General features: G+C 36.2%; 2 protein-coding genes across 5 annotated transcripts in view; one reads left to right on the forward strand and one right to left on the reverse strand.

The window, feature by feature from the left end:
* pard6b (par-6 partitioning defective 6 homolog beta (C. elegans)) overlaps positions 1 to 2,933 on the reverse strand; it is a 37,161-nt gene extending 34,228 nt beyond the window's left edge. The window contains 1 exon segment of the mRNA NM_001102675.1: positions 2,871 to 2,933. Coding sequence (NP_001096145.1) covers positions 2,871 to 2,933 — 63 coding nt within the window.
* A 2,296-nt stretch (positions 2,934 to 5,229) lies between these two features.
* On the forward strand, positions 5,230 to 18,466 carry fkbpl (FKBP prolyl isomerase like). Of its 4 annotated transcripts, none has more exons than XM_073938796.1 (4): positions 5,230 to 5,278; positions 5,388 to 5,640; positions 5,755 to 5,868; positions 17,349 to 18,466. In XM_073938796.1, exons 2-4 carry the CDS (start codon positions 5,491 to 5,493, stop codon positions 18,054 to 18,056), a joined length of 972 nt encoding a protein of 323 aa, XP_073794897.1. In that variant the 5' UTR covers positions 5,230 to 5,278; positions 5,388 to 5,490; the 3' UTR covers positions 18,057 to 18,466. The 4 variants fall into 4 exon arrangements, with proteins under 4 accessions (XP_073794897.1, XP_073794896.1, XP_073794895.1 ...); XM_073938795.1 differs by having other exon boundaries at positions 5,481 to 5,640; XM_073938794.1 differs by having other exon boundaries at positions 5,388 to 5,868.
* Positions 18,467 to 23,385: the final 4,919 nt, after the last annotated feature.

A 23,385-nucleotide genomic window follows, 5' to 3' on the forward strand; every position in this document is an offset into this window, starting at 1 on the left:
AAGTGTACAGTGACACTTACTAATTGCTAAATTATAATCCAGACTCAACATTGCGTATGCTTGCGATGTGACTATTGCGAATGATCGCATTCTGATATTGATTCTGAAACGATATATTGTGTAGCCCTACTTTATTGCTGTGTTCTTCTTTATACTTTCCTTTTGATGTTTGTTTGGAGTGGGGAGTACCAACCTGCTTAAGGTTTGTTTGGTTGTTATTTATTATGTTGTTGGGCTCCCCCTCTTGTTTTTTTGCTGATTACCTTGCGTTAATAAATAATTTAGTTGGAGCACATTGGCCGTTGTTTATTTATGTTACGTTGTCTTAGGATCACGAGTCGTATTTAAGGACTGTAACATACTATTCAAATCAAAATGATTGTCTAAAAATCCTTAAAATATTTGTGAATACACAATTTCATGAACACCATTTAAAAATGTTTTACTGTAATTACATAAAGAAATTTTTATTAGTAATATGCATTGCTGGAAATTTAATTTACACAACTTAAAATTAGCTTTTCCCAAAGTTTAGATTTTTTTGAATGCTTAGATTCCAGATTTTTAAATAGTTGTATCTCCGCCAATTATTGTCCAAATAAACCATACATCGATGGAAAGCTTATTTTTTCAGCTTTCAGATGATGTATAAATCCAAGGTCACATATTTGGTGATGTACCACTTTAAGGGGAAGTAAGCAAGCCAAGCACTAGATGTATTATAGAGCAACTAATTATAAAACAGTAGTATCATTGGTAGTAATAAAAATAACTCATATAAATTATTCATAAACAAGGAAACTCATGGGCAAAAAATGAATGGCATACATTAAAAGATTACAGACTACTTTAATCATTTAGCTTGAATACTTTCAGGATGTGTAATAACAAGTTATAAAGTGGTTTGGTAATGAAAAAAAAAATTATGTGAGGGAAGGATTGAGACTTAGCCTTATATCGTCATCACTAGCTAAGCATGGCTTGTCCATTAAAAATTCAACCTGTAAATCTTTGTGCTGGTGCAGTGACTATGACCTGGCTCTTGTTTACAGTGTCATCCATAATGATTAACACACGAAAAACATGAATAAACATGGAGCAAAAAAAAAAACCCTTTACATTCCTAATATTTCTGGTGCCACTGCCAAATAATAAACCCTTCACGAAAATGTAATGAAAATAGATATAATAAAAAAGGCATAACTCATCCTAGACATATTTTGGGTGTCATATATGCTGTTTCAAACACTGTCTGGGCTATATCAGGTTTGAGACAAAATCAATATTTGATTTGAACATCTGACTACAGACAATACAAAGATTATCAGGCTATTATGAATATCTTTTTTTAGATGTTCAGCTGTGTATAATACCTGTATCATTAGTCTCATAGTCTCACAACAGCTGAGATATAATGTGCAAGATACAATGAGTACCTGTTACCTCCTTTCTTACAGCTTGATATTTTGATCTAACTTATTCTGTTGAGCACAGTCAATATTTAATTTCCTCAAACCTGATCTTGTCATGTTGATGTAAAGTTTGCAATAAAAGATGAGCTATCACCTGATTGTTCACTAAAAGACTGTAAGAAAACAGGTTTAGGAGAGGAATGGCTTTTGATGAACAAATACAGAGCCATGACAAACCATTATGACACTTATTACAAAACAAAAAACTAATATTCTAACAAACTACAATACTCATTTTATTTTTAGTTATTCCAGTAGTAACTACATTAAAATGTAGATGCTCGTCTTTTTAAATGTACTTTAAATGTACTAAACTTTCTACTCTATTGTTACTAAAACACATTGTAAGATTGCTCCATTGAGTTCTATGAGGATCTACTGTTCTGATATCAGTTATTCACTTCCAGCTTTAGCCCCTATTCCAGTTTTACTACTTACTATGTATTACCAAATGATGCTTTGTTTTGTCACTTGAACTACAACTACTTAAATAATACAAGCATCTATTCCAGTCTGTCAAGTTTTATTTAAATGGCCACAAGTAAATCTGTAGCAGTAGTGAACAGCAAGAATATTACATAGTGTAAAGATCTGATATCCGAACCACAGTTTCCAAATTATTTCAATATTAAAAACACTAATTTACTACTATAAAAAGCAAGTGATATGTGTGCTATTATGTAATGAATAACTTATATCAGTTTTAAATAAGCTGCTACTCGTCACAGATTAATTACTCATTAGTCATTTTCAAAATCAGTGAATATTAAACAGATTTGTTGGAAACACTTATATAGGTTATTGTACTTACTAACACGAATGAACAAAGAAAAATACATTTATTACAGTATTTATTCATCTTTGCTAACATTAGTTAATAAAAATAGTAGGTTATTATGAATACATGTTCACTTATAGTGTAATAACTTAATGACGTTTTTATTGTAATAATGCATTAGTAAATGTTGAACTGTGATAAATTACATACAAGTATTGTTCATTATTATTAATATAGTTATTAACTAATGAAACCGATTTGGTATAAGATTATAGACATATTTAGATGTAGTCAAACACAAGGGTTTTATAACTTTTATAAAACATACCAAAAATAACTTTTATGAATTACATCTGATCTAAAATAAAGTCCTGACAGCATAAGATAACAGATCACCTGTCAAAACAAACCATTTCTCCACAACAGGGACTTTTACAGTGTCCTCAGTGCACTCAAAGCAACGGTCGACTGAACTCACAAGGTTGGCAAAACTTAGCACAGGTCAGTGTGACTGTTTGTCTTAACACCCAAAGGCTCTGCTAAATCTATTCCTAACACGAAGACTAGCCTGTTCTTTGGCTTAACACTAATTAAAGTAATTGGCCCTTCTGGCTACGCACCTTGCTCTTCACCTCCACGGCGTTCAGAGTTCGGTTGCTCGGCACTCGGTGGTTTTTGTTCATCTTTCGCTAACTGGACCCCGCCGCAGAAACACAGTTGCCCTCCCGCGGGCTGCGCTCATCCGCTTTCAGCTTGGTCCGTCCAAAAACGGCTTTTCTCGGCTTAATCCAGTTAAAGGCGAGTATCTCGCGACAGCTCCGTGTCTTCGCTTATGTTGTGATCGGAATCGAGTAGCAACGGCGACGCCTGTCAACTGAACGTGCTCCGAAACTCTGCCCCAACCCTGCCTCTCTCACATGCACGCGCACCGGCGCACACTCGCTCCGCCACATAGTACAGGACGGCCTCTGTATGTGTGTGTGACGCTCTGTGCACCCAGGAAACAGCGTCAAGAGCCGGGTTATCAAGCGCGCCCCCTCTGGACACAAAAGACTTTCTTCAGGAGTTTTCTTTCTTTTACATGCCAGGGACCCCTATTTATTTGTTTATTTATTAATGTGTATGGAGGACAAAACCGACAAAAACAATAAATAAATAGAAATATATAAACAAGTAAACGAAATCATATATTCCTTCATAATATATATATATATATATATATATATTAAACTGAAAGATTGCCAGCAGGATAACGCACCATGTCATAAAGCACAAATCATCCCATACTGGTTTCTTGAACATGACAATGAGTTCACTATACTCTAATGGCCTCCACAGTCTCTAGATCCCAATCCACTAGAGCACATTTGAGATTTGATGAAACTTTGCATCATGGATGTTCAGGAGACAAATCTGCAGCAACTGAGTGATGCTGTCAATATAAATCAAAATCTCAGAGGAATATTTCCAGTACCTTGTTGAATCTATGCCACGATAGATTAAGGCAGCTGTGAAGGCAAAAGGGGTTCCAACCTGATAGTACGGTCGATGTACCTAATAAAGTGGCAGGTGAGTGTACATCACAAAGAGCGACAACTAGTCAAACCAAACCTAGTTTACAGACTAAGGGGAAGCTGCAGGCCCGGAGACCCAACTGCACGCACAGACCTGCACTTCCAGACCAGACAGTGCCCCCTGCTGTTGGGTTGGGTGAAGCGGCAGGTACGGAGACCCAACTGCACACTCAGACCAGCACTTTCTAGCAAGTAGCAACATCAGAAACGCCAGTAAGGTTATTGATTATTAAAGCGATTCCTGAAAATTATCAAGTTTTATGGCATAAATCAATGTGGTGTAAAATATTACACTAACAAATAATTATTTCAGTGTTTGATTTGATTAAAATTAGTGTCAAAAGAGCATTATTTTATGATATTTGCAGCTTGCTCTTATTTTATCTATTATTGTACCATTGTACAATTTTCTAGCAATGTTTTCTGGCAAAATAAAAGAAAAAATTTAAAGTAAAAAAGTTAAAATAAAATGCAGCCTATAATATAGCGCAATTATTATTTGTAACATATTTTAGTGCTGTATAGGTCTACTGTACATATTTCTGTATTATCTATCTAAGAGTGCTACCTAAGACAATAACAGTAACACAATAACAGTTTATCAATTATTTACAAGTTATGTAATAATTACAAACATGTTTTTTGGAAATCAAAATATCAATTAAATTTGCATAGAATTTACAATATGAGCTCTATTAGGTGAAATCAAAACTAATTTTTTAATTAAAAGTGGGTCTCTGCCAACACTAATACAGTGTATCAAAGACTGAAGATATTCCAGTTTTTTTGCTCTAGAAATGAAAAATCTTCCCAACAAGAATGTAAAGCATTTATTTTATTTGATGTGATTTTCTACGTAAAAAATAATTATTACTCCAATTATTATTTTTCACCATTTTTCCATGCATTGTTTACAACTTGACTTGTAGGACTTATGAAAAAGTACACAAAAATAAAGTTTGTTGTGAGAAAATTACTTAGAGTACTATAATTGTATGTGAAGAAATGTATTGTAGATAATATTTATTCCCTCAACTCAATACGAAACAGTGATAAATCCTTAATGATAAAAAAACAACAACAAATGTCTGAAAATATTGAAGCAACTGAACAATATATATTTACAAATACAATTAAAAAAATACAACAGAATTATTGCATTAAATCAAAAATCTAGTACGTTTAATATTTCATATAATAATCTATTCAATCACAGCCTAATATTTTATAGTAGAAAAATAGTTTAAATTACAATTTAGAAGCAGCTGAAATCAGGTTAGTCGATCTTTTAAACAGCAGGTGGCACTGTGAAGGTCTGGAAGTGCAGGTCTAGCCGTCTGCTAGTATGAGTTTACACACTCAGAACATGCCGCACCTGTAGGGGGCGATGGATCAAATCCACTGTGAGAAATTTACTGTGGAAGAAGAGACTGATAGAAACAACGAACACTAAAGTAGGTACACGCGTTCAGTAATATGTTATTAAAGACGTTTTCTGCTTTAACACTCATGCATTTTAAAGCTGTTGAATCGCCAGATTTCAATAAACACTTTTTATCTCAGTGCTTAACAGGTCTCATGATTGCCACCACCTATATAGTCTGGATCATGGTCTGGATTTAAGGGCTTTGGTTTCTTTTGTTCCTTAAAACTCAGGTCTTTTATCATGGCGACAGTCCAAGACTCTGGTCGTGTTCCCGTTGAGACCTGGATCTCGGTGTGTCCCGGTGGTCTGTGGGAGGTGCGCCGAAAGCGGCTTGGAGAAAGAAGTCGAGGAGACACCACGCCTATGATGGGCTCTCTATGTAAAGTCAAGGTGCGGAGAAAGACTGTCACGGAGGAAAACACACTGCCTACATCTTCTCCAGAGCAAGAATCAACAGCTGTTGTTAACTGTAGCGAGCAAACTACCTCATATCCCCGCTCGCAGGAGTCTGTGCTGCAGGTTCCTCTAGATGAGTGGCTGGTGTTGCGCATGGGCGAGGGCCAGTGTGACATTACTGAGGGCTGCTTGGAGGGCATAAGGGCTGGAGAGATGTGTGAGGTAAGAACACTACTAAAATATGGACGTACTAGAACATTGTTTAACAATGTATTAGATGTTAAAGTCCCCGTGAAATAAAAACTGACTACCAATTGTTATTACATTTCTACATTTATTATAAATAATGTGCCTGTGCAATGAGTAATAATCATTTAAAGACACAATGTTAAATTCAGCTGTTGAATTATTTAAACATGTTAATAAGCAGAGTTCAAGCTGACAAATATTTAGGTAAAGTTGGTTTTATATTCACACATTCAGACTTTCTCCACAAAAATATAATTTCTGAGAAGTATTCTTTGCATAGTGAAATAGTGAAATCATTTTAGCAGACAGCGACTATTATAACACAACATTGTTCACAGTCAATTAAATAGTGCTCATGTTGATTTGAAGTCATATTTACATGTGATTTCGGTTCAAACTACCATAGTAAACAATATAGGGAGCATGTCAAAAGTTGTCACTGAATGAATGTAAAAATATAAAACCAACTTTACCTCAATCTGACAAATCACATTGCCCATGATGCTGTGCCCAACATTCAAACAATTGCAGGGAGCAAAGCACACCGAAAGAATCTTCAGCAATGCCATGTTTTACCACATATTCAGAATACCTAAACTTTTATGTTATGCATATCTGCAACTGATTGGATCTGCAACTGGAACTGGATGGATTGTCACAAGTAGTACACATAGCAACTTTGAATGAATAGTTATATATGTACATACACACACACAATCAAAATTAGAGAACAATTTATAAACAATTGAACCATTTTGAAATAATTTCATCTTCACTGCTCAACAGTTGGAGTTTTTGTCCCATCTTTACCATGCTACCAGAACACATTTTCCACAAAATAGCTAAGGCGTTTCGACAAAAAACATTATTTTGCAGAAAAAACACTGATCAAAATTGGAGAACAACAATGACTGTAGCATGGAAAAAGATTACAACAACCTTATCTGAAGGTTACAATAGTCAGCAATTAGTTTGAAGTGTACAGGCCTCTGCTCTGAATGACTTCAGTACATTTGCGGCCACAGGGCAGCACTAGTCTCTCACACTGCTCTGCTGTGAGTTTGGTCCACTCTTCTTCCTGTCTCCTCCACAGTTCGGTGACTGTAGTGGGTTTCTTGGCTATAAATTTGTCGCCAAGGATTTTCCAAAGGTTCTCTATTTGGTTGAGTTCAGGACTCTGGGCAGGCCATGTCATTATTTCAATGTTTTCAGTTTCAAGGAACTGCTTAACCCATTTTGCTGTGTAACATGGAGCGTTGTACTGCATGAATACTGCAGGCTTATTGGGTGGGAAGGAATCGTATATTGTTAAAGAAAGTTCTGATAAACATTTGCATTCACTCTGCCATGTAGCTGTATGAGGCCGTACTCACACTAGGTACAGTTGCCTCGAACCGGGCCAAAGCACGCTTGTCCCCCCTCCCGTCTCCCCCGAGGGCCCGCGCTCACACCATATCGTGCCTCGGCACGCTTACGTCATCGCTGCTGCGCTGTTCAGAAGCGCTCTCTATGGCAAGCCTTTTTAGCATTTAAATCTTTGTTCTAACTCCATAAATATATTTAGAGATATCTCTAATTATATTTTGACTAGTCATAATTATAATTCCACTACTCAGAATGACAATTAGAGATATCTGCAATTACAATTGTACTAGTACGAAATCAGATTGGAGATATCTGCAAATATATTATGACTAGTCATATTCCTCCATTGAGTTCCATTGAAAAATATTTGCAGATATCTCTAAATGAGTTTTGACTAGTCACAATTGTAAATAGAGATATCTCTAACTGAGTTTTTACTAGTCATAATACATTTGGAGATATCTTTAATTATTCATATTTAGAGATATTTACAAATATACTTGAAGATACCTCTAATTAATTTACTAATAGTCGAATTACAGTTGTAGATATCTTGAATTGGATTTTGACAAGTCAAATTGTGTCACAAATTTTGACTATAGTCAAAACTTATTTAGAGATATCTGCAAATATTTTTTAATGGAAGTCAATGGAGGAATATGACTAGTCAGTCATAATATATTTGCAGATATCTCCAATCTGACTACTCGAATTATAATTTTGACTAGTCAAAATATAATTAGAGATCTCTCTAAATATATTTATGGATAGTCAGAACAAGGTTTAAATGCTAAAACGGCTTGCCATACGCTCTCACCCAGTAGCACAGTGGAGATTTCTCTAGTTATATCCTTTCAGTCGTTTGTTATGCAGTGACATGCAGTCAAATACTTCGCCTAACAGTCCTTAGGGATGCGGTGACACGCAGTCAGATATTTCGCCGAACAGATCCGCCACTTTTGGCGCTCATAAACAATCATAAAGTCCTCGTGCTGCTGGAATGAGGAGGTCTGCTGAAGGCGCGCAGCTGTCGTGCAGTGAGAGGTTTGCGTCTTTAATAAACTACGGCAGTTTGCGATCACTGAACAGTAAGAATGATTAATAAATCCACATGAACCAGTCCCTTAAAAGTCACGTATCGCTTTCAGTTTCGGGCTTTGGCGTGTTTTGCACTCACACACAAGCGTACCGCGCCAAAGCCCAAGTGATCCGCGCTCAGGCACACCTCTTCCAACCAGGCTAGGGCCGGCCAAGTGAACCGTGCTTGAGCCCGATTCAGCGCACTCACACTTCTCAAACGATCCGGGAAACGGGCCTGGGCACGGTACGGATGGCATAGTGTGAGTAGGCCCTAAGAGGCACACCTCCTGCTGCAGAAAACATGCCCCAAACCATTACACTCCTTTACTTTTCACTGATTTCTTTACACACTTTGGGTTCAGTTTTTCTCCAGTTTGTCGCCGAGCATAATGTTTCCATTGGAACCCAAATAAACTTGCTTTCATCACTGAAGTGAACTTTGGACCAGTTCACCTCTGTACACACAACATGCTCCTCAGCAAAGCTTAGTCTGGCCTTTTGATTCTTTTTACTAATGAGAGGTTTAGTCACTGCAGAGTGGGCTTTCAGTCCAAATGCTCTTAAACGTCGAGACACTGTATGATGAGACAGATCTTTACCCTGTTCAGCACTGAACTGGTGAGCAATTCCAGCTGCAGTGTAGAAACGACTGCCCATTAAGATCGTCCACAGTATCCTGTCCTCTCTTGTATTTGTCCTCTGTGTATGACCAGCCTTCTTGGGGACTTGAATAAATTTGTGATGTTGTAAAAATTCAATACTCTTGAATTCACAGATTTGGAGTCTTGCTATGGCTGATAGGGTCATCCCTTTGGCCTTTATCGGGACAATCTGCTGCCGGAGGCTTTTTGTCACTTTAGAATGGCCCACCATCTTGCAGAGTCAGTGAAACTGGAAGTTAGGCTGCCGGTTAAATAGGAGTTGACAGATAATCAAGGAAACTATCGAGGGAGGTATCTGAAAGTGTTCTCTAATTTTGATCTGTGTTTTCAGCAAAGTAATAATTTTTGTTGAAAGGCCTTATTTTGCGTTAGTTTTTGGAAAAGGTGTTCTGGTTGCATGGTATAGACGGGACAAAAACTCCTTCAACTGTTGAGTAGTAAAGATGACATTATTTCAGAATTGTTTATAAATTGTTCTCTAATTTTGATTGCCTGTGTGTGTGTGTGTGTGTGTGTGTGTGTGTGTGTGTGTGTGTGTGTGTGTGTGTGTGTGTGTGTGTGTGTGTGTGTGTGTGTGTGTGTGTGTGTGTGTGTGTGTGTGTGTGTGTATGTATGTATGTATGTATGTATGTATGTATGTATGTATGTATGTATATATATATATATATATATATATATATATATATATATATATATATATATATTTTTTTTTTTTTTTTTTTTACAAGTTTTACATTTTTCAGTAATCACGAAATAAAACAACAATAAAAAATGACAAAATTATGATAATACAAAGAAAATAATGGTAGTAATAATAATTAATAAAAATAAATAAAAAATGAAGTTATTATTAAAGGAGCCTCACGGTGGCGCAGTGGGTAGCACAATCGCCTCACAGCAAGAAGGTCGCTGGTTTAAGCCTCGGCTGGCTCATTTGGCATTTCTGTGTGGAGTTTGCATGATCTCCCATTGTGGATTTCCTCCGGGTGCTCTGATTTCCCCCACAAGTCCAAAAACATGCGGTGCAGGTGAATTGGGTAAGCTAAAATTGTCCGTAGTGCGTGTATATGAATAAGTGTGTATGTGATCGGTTGCAGCTGAAAGGGCATCTGCTGCGTAAATCATATGCTGGATAAGTTGGCGGTTCATTCCGCTGTTGTGACCCCATATTAAAGAGACTAAGCCGAAAAGAAAATAAATGATTAAATTATTATTAAAAAACAATTAGAGCATACAAACGGTTTCAGTAAAAATACAGTCAATAGGGACAGTGAATATATTAAGCTCTACAAATAGTCATATATTGGATGTTTATAATTTTTAATTTGTTTCATTCATTTTATGGTATTAGTACATAGTTTTGGTATCTGAATTGTAATGTTTTCCTTTTCTTAAAGCAGTCTTACATAAAAAAACATAACATTACTTGTTTTAAAAGCTGTTAGTTTATCCAGCATATGTTTTACGCAGCGAATGCCCTTCCAGCAGCAATCCATCTCTGGGAAACACCCATACACTCATCACACACATACACTACGGACAATTTTTGCTTATTCAATTCACCTGTACCGCATGTCTTTGGACTTGTTGGGGAGACCAGAGGACCCGGAGGAAACCCACACGAACGAGGGGAGAACATGCAAAATCCAAACAGAAATGCCTACTGACCCAGCCAAAGCTCGAACCAGTGACCTTCTTGCTGTAAGGCGACAGCACTAGCTACCATGTCACCTGTAAAAGGACAACAATATGGGGTAAATGAAGTATTATGAACAGAGGTGGGACCAAGTCATTGTTTGGCAAGTCACAAGTAAGTCTCAATTCATTGCCCTCAAGTCCCGAGTCAAGTCCCGAGTCAAGACAGGCAAGTCCCGAGTCAAGTCCCGAGTCAAAGGCAACAAGTCTCAAGTCAAGTCCAAAGTCCTGCAGTTTGATTTTCGAGTCTTTTCGAGTCTTTTTAACAGAAAAATAAAATATATACAGATTAGGTATGGTTGTAAGATCTGTATTAATTAAACAAACCTTTTTTTATTAAAGAACATTGCTTAGATATATAAAAATACAAATGCAATTTTCTGAAAAAGTGCTAAACAGTGCTGCGTCTCGTCTCCACAGCATAATGCACAAGAACGAGTTCCACCAAAAAAAGACTCTATTTTGCCTCACATCACACAGAAATTGCAGGTCTCCTGCTGTCTAATTCATTAAGTTTAGTTGTGCTATATTATGTCTTCGGTGATCAACTTGTGATTAACCAAAATTACATAACCTCAATGTGGTAGCAGTAGACCAACTCCTGTATATGCTGCAAAGTTAAATTGAGTGAAATTGGAATTTTGTCAATTGAATCTCGTGTGTGCTAAAGAGATGGAGTTGCAAATCTGTCTAGCAGCAATGTAAAATGGTAGCACATATTGTTAATGAAGTAGGCTACTTCATACAAACAATAAAGTTGTTTTCTTCACATAACGTTGAAGAGCTTTGCTCTCTACCTTGTGTGATGCTCGTGCACGGATTTCCTCTGTTTGTGGACAAAACTGATTGCGAGTTCTCAAATTTTCTCTCGCTCTCAAATATGCACTGCTCACACACAAATTTTCTTGAGCGCTCTCAGAGATTATATGCAAACTCACAATTTGTGTCGTGTTCCCTCTTCCTTTCATGCTTTTTGATATGATTCATATTGCTGCACTGTTTAATAACAATATACAATATATTTAATATATTATTAAATATATGTTTAATAACCAAAATACTAAAATAGACTTACATATTAAATGTTTAATCTAATAAACCATAACATTTTTGGTTGTTTTATATGATGAGATATTTTCAGTTTCAAACACTTAAAGACAGAGAATAGACCAGTGGTGCCCCCCTGAAAATATGCTTAAGGGGGGCCAGAAGAGGCCAGCTACGTCAGTGGCACCAATCAATCCACAATAATTTAGTGGCTGCTATTTATTTATTGAAATATTGCATTGTATTGCATTTATGTAAGTAGATTTAAATAAATAATGTCAACAGCAAAATCATATCGGGTTGGCCACAGGGGTGGCTAGAGTTTACACAGGGGTAACACCCCTTGTAAAGGGGTTTACACCACTATAAGGCACCTCTGGAATAGATGTTGGATGTAAAGAATACATTTTATTTTAAAAGCATTTAAACAAAAACTAATGCAAGCGGAAATGTAACTGTGATAAAAATAAGGAAACACTTGATAAGGTATTATAGCCTACTGTACTATTCACTCTTTAAATAAATCTCACTATCAATCTCATTTTATCATGGCAGCTAAAATAAAGTAAACTAGTGTCTGCTGGCTTCCACTTTACTGATGAGATTGTGGAGGACATTTTCCATGTCATCCTCTTCATTTTGAGGAAAGCTGTGCCACGGGGCCCCTGAACACGTATATTGGCATGTACTGTGTTTTGAACAGTAGCCTACTACAGTAAAGAACTTCAATTGATCAGTTGTGGTAATACTATAGTTGCTATGGTAACACAAGTGTAATATAAACAAATTACCCAGTGCTGTATTATTTTACAATATAGGGTATTTTATACTACAAATCACTACACTTTACTGTAGTTAAAACTACACTTTGTATTATTTTATCTGTTCACTATTGGTAATACTACTGTATTATGAAGCATTAATTAACAAGTCGTAAATAATACTAGCCTAAAACATAAGTATAATACAAGTATACAACAAGTATAATACTCAAAAACACTAGAATTTATTAAAGAATTTACCTTAACCTTTTAGTTTTTTGTGTATTGTTAATAAATAGTAAAGCAAGAAAGAAACCATATCAACATTCTTGGAATAACCCTTCGCTAAGCCTCGCCCTCCTTAGTTACTGTTGCTACTACGCCTGTCAAGCCTTCATGCCTGGCACATCTATTACAGTGTGTATGCGCTGGTGTCAGACATTCCCAAGGATTTAATTAATCATTTTTGGCAAACAGGTGAGATATCTGAGAAAGCCAGACAAAAGAGGACTGCAGTATACATTACAGGGGTATATTCACAACATAATAGCAACTGATTAGAAATTAATTTTATCAAAATTGAAGCAAGGTTAGCCTAGCCACCTCATACGCTGAACATTCAACAGCATAGTTCACGCACAGCAGGAGAGGTGAAATTATAAAATAATCTAATAACCTAAGAAACTGATGGATTTGTGCCGAATATTAGCATCATTGACCCATAACAGTGTACAGTACCTATTACTGTCAGCATGTTTGTGTGCTCTTTATCCAGTTTTTATTCAAATTTGCAGTTAAGTGGAAGAAAAAAAATTGAAATGCACATTAAAGTATAAATAACAGAAGTGAACAAATAGATTTTTCCTACCAGCAAATATTAGTGTATGTATTTATATGCGTTACAATAGCGAGGGTTTAAACTAAGCAGTGCTCACAGGGTTCAACGCTAAGGATTTTTTCTACTGGCCCGATCGGGCCAGTGGTTCTGATTTTTACTTGCCCAGCCCAAATTTTCACTGGCCCCACCAAAAAAAAAAAGAAGTTAATCGCTATTTGAATGTGCGTGTGTGTGTGTATACACACACACACACACGCACACACACACACACACACACACACACACACACACACACACACAGTTGATTTCAGAATTATTAGTCCCCCTAAATTATTAGCACCCCTGTTTATTTTTTTCCCCAATTTCTATTTAACAGAGAACAGATTTTCTCAGCACATTTCTAAACATAATAGTTTTAATAACTCATCTCTAATAACTGATTTATTTTATCTTTGCCATGATGACAGTAAATAATATTTTACTAGATATTCTTCAAGACACTTCTATACAGCTTAAAGTGAAATTTAAAGGCTTAACTAGGGTAATTAGGTTAACTAGGCAGGTTAGGGTAATTAGGCAAGTTATTGTATAATGATGGTTTGTTCTGTAGACAGTCTGAAAAACAATTAGCTTAAGAGGCTAATAAATTTTACCTTAAAATGGTTAAAAAAAATTTTTTATTCTAGCCAAAATAAAACAAATAAGATTTTGTTCAGAGGAAAAAATATTATCAGACAAAATATCAACATTTCTTTGCTTTGTTAAACATCATTTAGGAAATATTTTAAAAAGAAAAAACAAAAAACAAAAGGGGGCTAATAAATCTGTATATATATTTACGGTAATTTTTAAAATGTTTAAGGAAAACTATTCAGTTCATCAAGGCTATATTTATAAATGTAAAAAAGGTGTAATTGTTAAATATTTATTAAAATTTTAAATAACTGCTTTGTTATTGTATTTAGTTTCAAATAAAATAATTATTCCAGACATTATTGATTTTATAACTATTACCATTAATAAATATAATAATAATTAATATTAGTGATTTCTGAAGGATCATGTGACTGGAGTAATGAAACTGAAATCTCATCTTTAAAATCACTGGAATAAATGAATAAATTAAATGATAAACTACTTTTGAACAGTTATTTTATAGTGCAACATTTCACAATTTGTATTTATGATGAAATAATTGCAGCCCTGGTGAGCAGAAGAAGCTTGTTTTAACATATTTAATCACACTGACCCCAAACTTTTGTGTATTGTGTATAGAATATTTTATAAGTGAAAATGTGCACTTTAATTTTAACAACCCACAGACATCGTCACCGAATACAAATCGAGGTCAGACTTTCTCATATATACAGAGCCTCATTTCAATTGTCAGGTTTTGTAGAAATCGATCAATTGAATTAATCAATCTATTAAAGAAACGTTGACTATAATTCTGTATTTTAGGCTTAAATTATAGAGAGACATAGCAGATGAACCGAGACTGCATCAGATCAATGTAAATCTTTCTTTCGAGCTGTCAGTGCGGAAATGAACAAAACAACAGGCCTAATACAACATATTATACGAATAAAATATGGAAAAATTAACAGATAGTAATTTCGGTCAATTTTCCTGACGGATAAACCGAGATCAGGCTGGACAAACAGCTCTCGGTAATATTTCAGCATGCTTTCACTCGCATTTACCGGTAAGAATGACATCTCGCCCTGCTCATCATTCTCTCTTCATATAGCCGTATATATGGCTATTACACGATCATAATACACTGTGATATAGCCTGGGTGGTTAGTTCGTTGCATTGTTTTGTTTTCTCGCTACAATCGATACGCTCAATAGGACAGAGACCGGTCTCATTCAGGCGATCTTGGACTGATTGATTTGGCGCGGAAGCGAGCGCAACTGCTGGATATATGCTAAAAAAACGCGCTAACGGGTGAAACGAGACAGATTCCGAAACAAACGTCTATGTGTGAAAGCACCGTAAGATTGTATTTGCACACAATTGACAGACAGTCGCAGCACGCAGCTCTGGCTCGATCTGGCAGGCAAAAAGGCAGCAGCTGGCCCGATCGAGCCAGTAACATTTTGTACACTGGCCCGAGTGTCTCGCACGCTGGCCCCGGGCCATCGGGCAGTCCTTATTGTCGAGCCCTGGCTCATAATATCGAGAGGAAAAAAAGAAAAAGACCGCTGGGAAGCATAACCTGCTTTGTTTTTTTTTTTTTTTTTTTTTTTTAAAAGAAACACAGTTTAGATCTGTTTAGGATAAGAGGAGTGTGAGTTATTGCCACCTATCATTGAATGTGAATATCGAAAACAAAACCAACTTAGCTTAACTCCTTTACCGCCCCTCACACAGCTTGATCCACGCTGGCATTTCTCTTCTTGGGCTTTGGTTTTGAAAAGGGAAAAAATCCCACCACCCAGTCCAAACTTTTAGGATAGCGGTTGTCAGATTTTCACAATCCAATTGCGCAACGATTTGGCTTGTTTCCCTCGCTCGAAAGCTTGACAGAGCCTCTGCCCGTAGCTACGATTGGTAAGCCGCGATTGGTGGGTGGCGGTTTTTGGGCGTGGCTTAGCGAAGGGTCAGTTTAACAGGATCCCGTGAGAGCAAAAGCACTAAAGGTATGAGACGCCATCGTAAACAAAAGTCAAGCGAACGCAAAGAGACTGAATGCACGAGAGAGAGAGAGAGAGGTGTATGTTGTATGTGAGAGAGAGAGAGAGAGAGAGAGAGAGAGAGAGAGAGAGAGCGAGAGAGCGAGTATTGGCACGCGAGTATTGGCTGGATCTCAAGTTCATATTCAAATTCTCTCTGCGTTCGCTTGACTTTTGTCCACTCCGGCGCCTCATAGTAGTCACGTTGGATACTGTCGAATCAAAACAATCTACCGTGCTTCGATTGGACGTCATGCCGGAAGCGCGCATGCTCACACACACGCGCGCGCATGCTGTCACACACACGCACACATAAACGGGGAGAGAGAGAGAGAGCGGTCCATGTCAACATACTTTTTTATCGTTGGGCTTTTCATGGGAAGCAGCAAGTCTTTACAAGTCAATAGGGGCAAGTCCTAGTCAAAGTCCAAGTCATTTATGTTCAAGTCCAAGTCGAGTTGCAAGTCTTTTTATATTTTGTCAAGTCGAGTCTAAAGTCATCAAATTCATGACTCGAGTCTGACTCGAGTCCAAGTCACATGACTCGAGTCCACACCTCTGATTATGAATGACAATTATGCAGCCGGAAGGGCATCCGCTGTGTAAAACTGTGCTGGATATGCTAGATAAGTTGATTCATTCCACTGTGGCGACGCCAGATTAATAAAGGGACTAAGCCGAAAAGAAAATGAATGAATAACCATTATATTAAAAATGATAGATGAGTTTAAAGTGATTGTTTTTGATTTATTGGCCATAGATATAAAAGCCTACATATCAAGTAGGGCAGCCATTTGATGAAAATTACTTTTAAAAGAAAATGTAAAGCCATTATTGTATTAAACAGAAAAAGCCATTAAATAGATATTACGGAAACAGTCTAATACTGGATGAATAATGCAAGAGTTTCTTCAAAAACTATTTACTCAGCTCCAGGTTATCCAAGATGTGTAAGACTTTCTTGCCTCAGCTGAAGAGAATTTAAGATTTTAAGGACTTATCTAAGCTCATTGTTTATGGTCCAAAATCTACATTTCATACAAAGTAATTTCATTAAATTTCTTTACTTTACAAATTCACTGATTATTTATTATCTTACTTGTCACTCAAATTTGAATTTGACTTAACAGGCACTACAAAAATGCATGTGATGGAGGAAAATCCAAAAAATGTTTATCTTTTCAGTGGCCTGGGTAATCCGAAAATTTTTGACTTTGCTTGCACTATTACTTGAATTAATTATTGAATCTAACATTTTCTTATATATAGTATTGTAACAGTAAATCTGGCATGTTTAATATATTTACATATTTTTTTTATTTGCAGTTCACAGTAAGTGCCTGGAATGCAGCTTGCAGTGATGTTGATGGTACCCAAACTAAAAATACAACATCGCAAGCATCGTCTCAGACCGACTGCTTTACACTGGAGCTTCATTCTTTAACCCCGGGGCAAGAGTCTTGGCAGATGACAGCTGAAGAGAAGTGGGCTTGGGTTCTGTCTCACAAACAAAGAGGTGGTCTGCGGTTTGGAAAAGGAGATATCTGGGGTGCGGCAGACTGTTACTGCAGAGCTGTAAAACTGGCAATAACTTTACAGGTTCAGACAAGAGGAAAACTAGTAGACGAGACGCTTAAAGAAGATGAGGAAAATGAAGATGAAGATGAGGATGAAGACGAAGGTGCAGAAAGTCCAAATGACTCCACCATTCCAAATGAAGAGTACAAAACTGTAAAAGCAGAACTTCACTGCAATCTCTCTTTATGCCAACTGAAGTTAGGCCAGCTCGGTAAATCCAAAGACAGCAGTATCAAGGCCACAGAGTTAAACCCAAAGAGCACAAAGGCATGGTACCGGCATGGGCAAGCGTGTCTGCAGCTTGGCGAACTGGAGGAATCCCGCATGGCCTTTGGAAAAATTCTGGAACTCCAACCTGATTCTGCTTCAGCTCGCACTGCTCTGAAACAAGTGAACTCGAAGTTAAAAGACCTAGACAGTAAACTTGGTCAAAGGCTGAGCAAGATGTTTAACTAGGAATTAACTCAAATAATTATTTCATAAATAATATTGTGAAACAGATTCCTGTGAAGTGCCCATAAGTAATGTTTTTAGTCTTACTTGTAGTCCAATTTCAGATTTTAAAGCCTAAGTATGTTTACTGTATGGGTAGTATGTATACTATCATCAATGTTTAATGTTGTGATTTGTTAATGCATATTTCTGTATAAACTTGAAAGCTGTGGGAAATCACAAGACTATTAGGACATTTGCTGAATGTACCACTAAATCTTTATTTTATTTTTGTAAAAAAAGAGTATATTACTTTAATGTTTTGTTCTAAAACATGCTTTTTTTATTCTGGATTTATAACTGCTGTTGAAAATTGTCTAAATCTATGTTGCTCATTATTGCATAAACTAGTAATAAACAATGTTATTTATAAACGTTTTTGCTTTTTCTATTTTTATTTAGTAATAAAACATGGATTCATATAAGTAATACAAGGCTGGTACGTGTTTTTGACTATATTTAAAACTATTTTAATAATTTAATTGTGTAGCCAATGACATCACGATTTTCACGTGGAAGCGACCAATCAGTCGAGGCCTTGCTGCATTCACGTTTTGGTTAATAAAGAAAATCAAAACCGTTCTCGTTCCTGTCCAGACTTCTCGACTGTTCACAATGCAGAACATTAAGTTAGGTAAGATCAAAATACCTTAACTTTAAATCAACAACAAGCGATTCGAGTTCTTGATAATGATGTCGTTGTCTGCAAATTGTAAATTTGGCTAACGTTAATGTTAAACCCACTTTACAAGATGTTTAACGTTACATGATTCCACGGATGCGATCTAAAACGTAACTAGATTCTTAAAGTTTGAGAACAAACTTTGAGGCTGGCTTGTGAAAGCCTGACGGTAATAGTTTATTTAGTTTAAACAGTTTTAAAAAGTATGAAAAGATAGATAGATAGATAGATAGATAGATAGATAGATAGATAGATAGATAGATAGATAGATAGATAGATAGATAGATAGATAGATAGATTAGCATGTTATTAGCATGATTTTAACGTGAAATAGCATGTTGTTAGCATGATTCTAGCATGAATTAGCATGTTACTGGCATGATTTTAGCATGAATTAGCATGTTGTTAGCATGATTTTAGTATGAATTAGCATGTTATTAGCATGAATTAGTATGTTGTTAGCATGATTCTAGCATGTTGTTAGCACGATTCTAGCATGAATTAGCATGTTACTAGCATGATTTTAGCATGAATTAGCATGTTGTTAGCATGATTTTAGCATGAATTAGCATGTTACTGGCATGATTTTAGCAATAATTAGCATGTTGTTAGCATGATTTTAACATGAATTAGCATGTTGTTAGCACGATTCTAGCATGATTTAGCATGTTGTTAGCACGATTCTAGCATGAATTAGCATGTTGTTAGCATGATTCTAGCATGAATTAGCATGTTGTTAGCATGATTCTAGCATGATTTAGCATGTTACTAGCAAGATTCTAGCATGAATTAGCATGCTACTAGCATGATTCTAGCATAAATTAGCATGTTGTTAGCATGCTTCTAGCATGAATTAGCATGTTACTAGCATGATTCTAGCATGAATTAGCATGTTACTAGCATGATTCTAGCATGAATTAGCATGTTGTTAGCATGATTCTAGCATGAATTAGCATTTCACTAGCATGATTCTAGCATGAATTAGCATGTTGTTAGCATGATTCTAGCATGAATTAGCATGTTGTTAGCATGATTCTAGCATGAATTAGCATGTTCTTAGCATGATTCTAGCATGAATTAGCATGTTGTTAGCATGATTATAGCATGAATTAGCATGTTACTAGCATGATTCTAGCATGAATTAGCATGTTGTTAGCATGATTCTAGCATGAATTAGCATGTTACTAGCATGATTCTAGCATGAATTAGCATGTTGTTAGCACAATGCTAGCATGAATTAGCATGATACTAGCATGATTCTAGCATGAATAAGCATGTTACTAGCATGAATCTAGCATGAATTAGCATGTTGTTAGCATGATTCTAGCATGGATTAGCATGTTACTAGCATGATTTTAGCATAAATTAGCATGATTCTAGCATGAATTAGCATGTTGTTAGCATGATTCTAGCATGAATTAGCATGTGACTAGCATGATTCTAGCATGAATTAGCATGTGACTAGCATGATTCTAGCATGAATTAGCATGTAACTAGCATGATTCTAGCATGAATTAGCATGTTGTTAGCATGATAGATAGATAGATAGATAGATAGATAGATAGATAGATAGATAGATAGGTAGAGGTAGATAGATAGATAGATAGATAGATAGATAGATAGATAGATGATAGATAGATAGATAGATAGATAGATTGATAGATTGATAGATAGATAGAGACAGATAGATAGATAGACAGACAGACAGACAGACAGACAGACAGATAGATAGATAGATAGATAGATAGATAGATAGATAGATAGATAGATAGATAGATAGATAGATAGATAGGTAGAGGTAGATAAAGATAGATAGATAGATAGATAGATAGATAGATAGATAGATAGATAGATAGATAGATAGATAGATAGATAGATAGATAGATGGTGTAAGAGCATGAGTCAAACAAGCCAACCCCCGCCTCTCTACGATGTTCTGATGCTGAGATATAGCTGCTGTTATATCGTTGCTAGGTTAGTCTGTTTTGTTGCTATGGAGTTGATTGACAGCTTAGACTGATGATGTATAAAAGCTTCTTGCCAGTATGAACAGTTAAACACAACCCCCATGTCTCTATCACACTGCAGCATGACAATATCAGTCTGAACCTCTTTAATTGCAGTCTATGGGACAGTTGCTAGGGTGCAGTATCTGGTTGTTAGGGTGTGGCTAGAAAGTTAAAAGGCCATCGGTGATTGGCTGCTGGCTAGACTGAGTTAAATGAGCCTAGCCATTAGTCTGTAGGACAGTCTGATGCAGAGTTATGAGCTCACAAAGTTTGATCCCATGTAAAGTCAATGAGAGTCTTTTGCAATGGAAGTCTATGGGACGGTTTCTAGGGTCCAAAAGTGGTTGCTAGGGCGTGGCCAGAAAGTTTAAAGGTGATCAGTCATTGGCAGTTTGATAGTCTGAGTTAAATGAGCCCAGTTAGAAGTCTGTGTGACATTCTGATGCGGAGTTATGAGGTCACAAAGTTTGATCCAATGTTACGTCTATGGGATTTTTCCGACGGTCCCGGGACGTTTTTCGGGAAACCGAAAGTCGGATCAGTCGGAAAGGATATAGCAACTCGAGTCAGAATAGTTCGGAGGTCTGACCCAAGTTTGATGGTCATAGCTTGAATGGCCTAGGACGAGATAGAGTTTAATTTTTAGTCTCAGAAGAAGAATAATATAGAATAACTAGATTCTTAAAGTTTGAGAACAAACTTTGAGGCTGGCTTGTGAAAGCCTGACGGTAATAGTTTATTTAGTTTAAACAGTTTTAAAAAGTATAAAAAGATAGAATGAATTAACATGAATTAGCATGTTACTAGCATGATTTTAGCATGAATTAGCATGTTGTTAGCATGATTCTAGCATGAATTAGCATGTTTTAGCACGATTCCATTATGAATTAGCATGTTACTATCATGATTTTAGCATGAATTAGCACGTTTCTAGCATGAATTAACATGTTGTTAGCATGATTCTAGCATGAATTAGCATGTTGTTAGCATGATTCTAGCATGAATTAGCATGTTGTTAGCATGATTCTAGCATGAATTAGCATGTTACTAGCATGATTCTAGCATGAATTAGCATGTTGTTAGCATGGTTCTAGCATGAATTAGCATTTGACTAGCATGATTCTAGCATGAATTAGCATGTTACTAGCATGATTCTAGCATGAATTATCATGTTGTTAGCATGATTCTAGCATGAATTACTATGTTACTAGCATGATTCTAGCATGAATTAGCATGTTACTAGCATGATTCTAGCATGAATTAGCATGTTGTTAGCACGATTCTAGCATGAATTAGCATTTGACTAGCATGATTCTAGCATGTGACTAGCATGATTCTAGCATGAATTAGCATGTTGTTAGCATGATTCTAGCATGAATTAGCATGTTACTAGCATGATTCTAGCATGAATTAGCATGTTGTTAGCATGATTCTAACATGAATTAGCATGCTACTAGCATGATTCTAGCACGAATTAGAATGTTGTTAGCATGATTCTAACATGAATTAGCATGTTACTAGCATGATTCTAGCATGAATTAGCATGTTGTTAGCATGATTCTAGCATGAATTAGCATGTGACTAGCATGATTCTAGCATGAATTAGCATGTTGTTATAATGATTCTAGTATGAATTAGCATGTGACTGGCATGATTCTAGCATGAATTAGCATGTGACTAGCATGATTCTAGCATGAATTAGCATGTAACTAGCATGATTCTAGCATGAATTAGCATGTGACTAGCATGATTCTAGCATGAATTAGCATGTAACTAGCATGATTCTAGCGTGATTTAGCATGCTGTTAGCATGATGGATAGATAGATAGATAAATAGATAGATAGATAGATAGATAGATAGATAGATAGATAGATAGATAGATAGATAGATAGATAGATAGATAGATAGATAGATAGATAGAGATAGATACATAGATAGATAGATAGATAGATAGATAGATAGATAGATGTAGATAGATAGATAGATAAATAGATAGATAGAGGTAGATAGATAGATAGATAGATAGATAGATAGATAGATAGTTAGAGATAGATAGATAGATAGATAGATAGATAGATAGATAGATAGATAGATAGAAGATAGATAGATAGATAGATAGATAGATAGATAGATAGATAGATAGATAGATAGATAGATAGATAGATAGAGTGCGAGCATGAGTCAAACAAGCCAACCCCCGCCTCTCTACGATGTTCTAAAGCTGAGATATAGCTGCTGTTATATCGTTGCTAGGTTAGTCTGTTTTGTTGCTATGGAGTTGATTGACAGCTTAGACTGATGATGTATCAAAGCTTCTTGCCAGTATGAACAGTTAAACACAACCCCCATGTCTCTATCACACTGCAGCATGGCAAAATCAGTCTGAACCTCTTTAATGGCAGTCTATGGGACAGTTGCTAGGGTGCAGTATCTGGTTGTTAGGGTGTGGCTGGAAGGTTAAAAGGCCATCAGTGATTGGCTGCTGGCTAGACTGAGTTAAATGAGCTCAATCATTAGTCTGTAGGACAGTCTGATGCAGAGTTATGAGCTCACAAAGTTTGATCCCATGTAAAGTCAATGAGAGTCTTTTGCAATGGAAGT

Source organism: Danio rerio, chromosome 23 (assembly GCF_049306965.1).
Source record: "Danio rerio strain Tuebingen ecotype United States chromosome 23, GRCz12tu, whole genome shotgun sequence".
Classification (NCBI taxonomy): domain Eukaryota; kingdom Metazoa; phylum Chordata; class Actinopteri; order Cypriniformes; family Danionidae; genus Danio; species Danio rerio.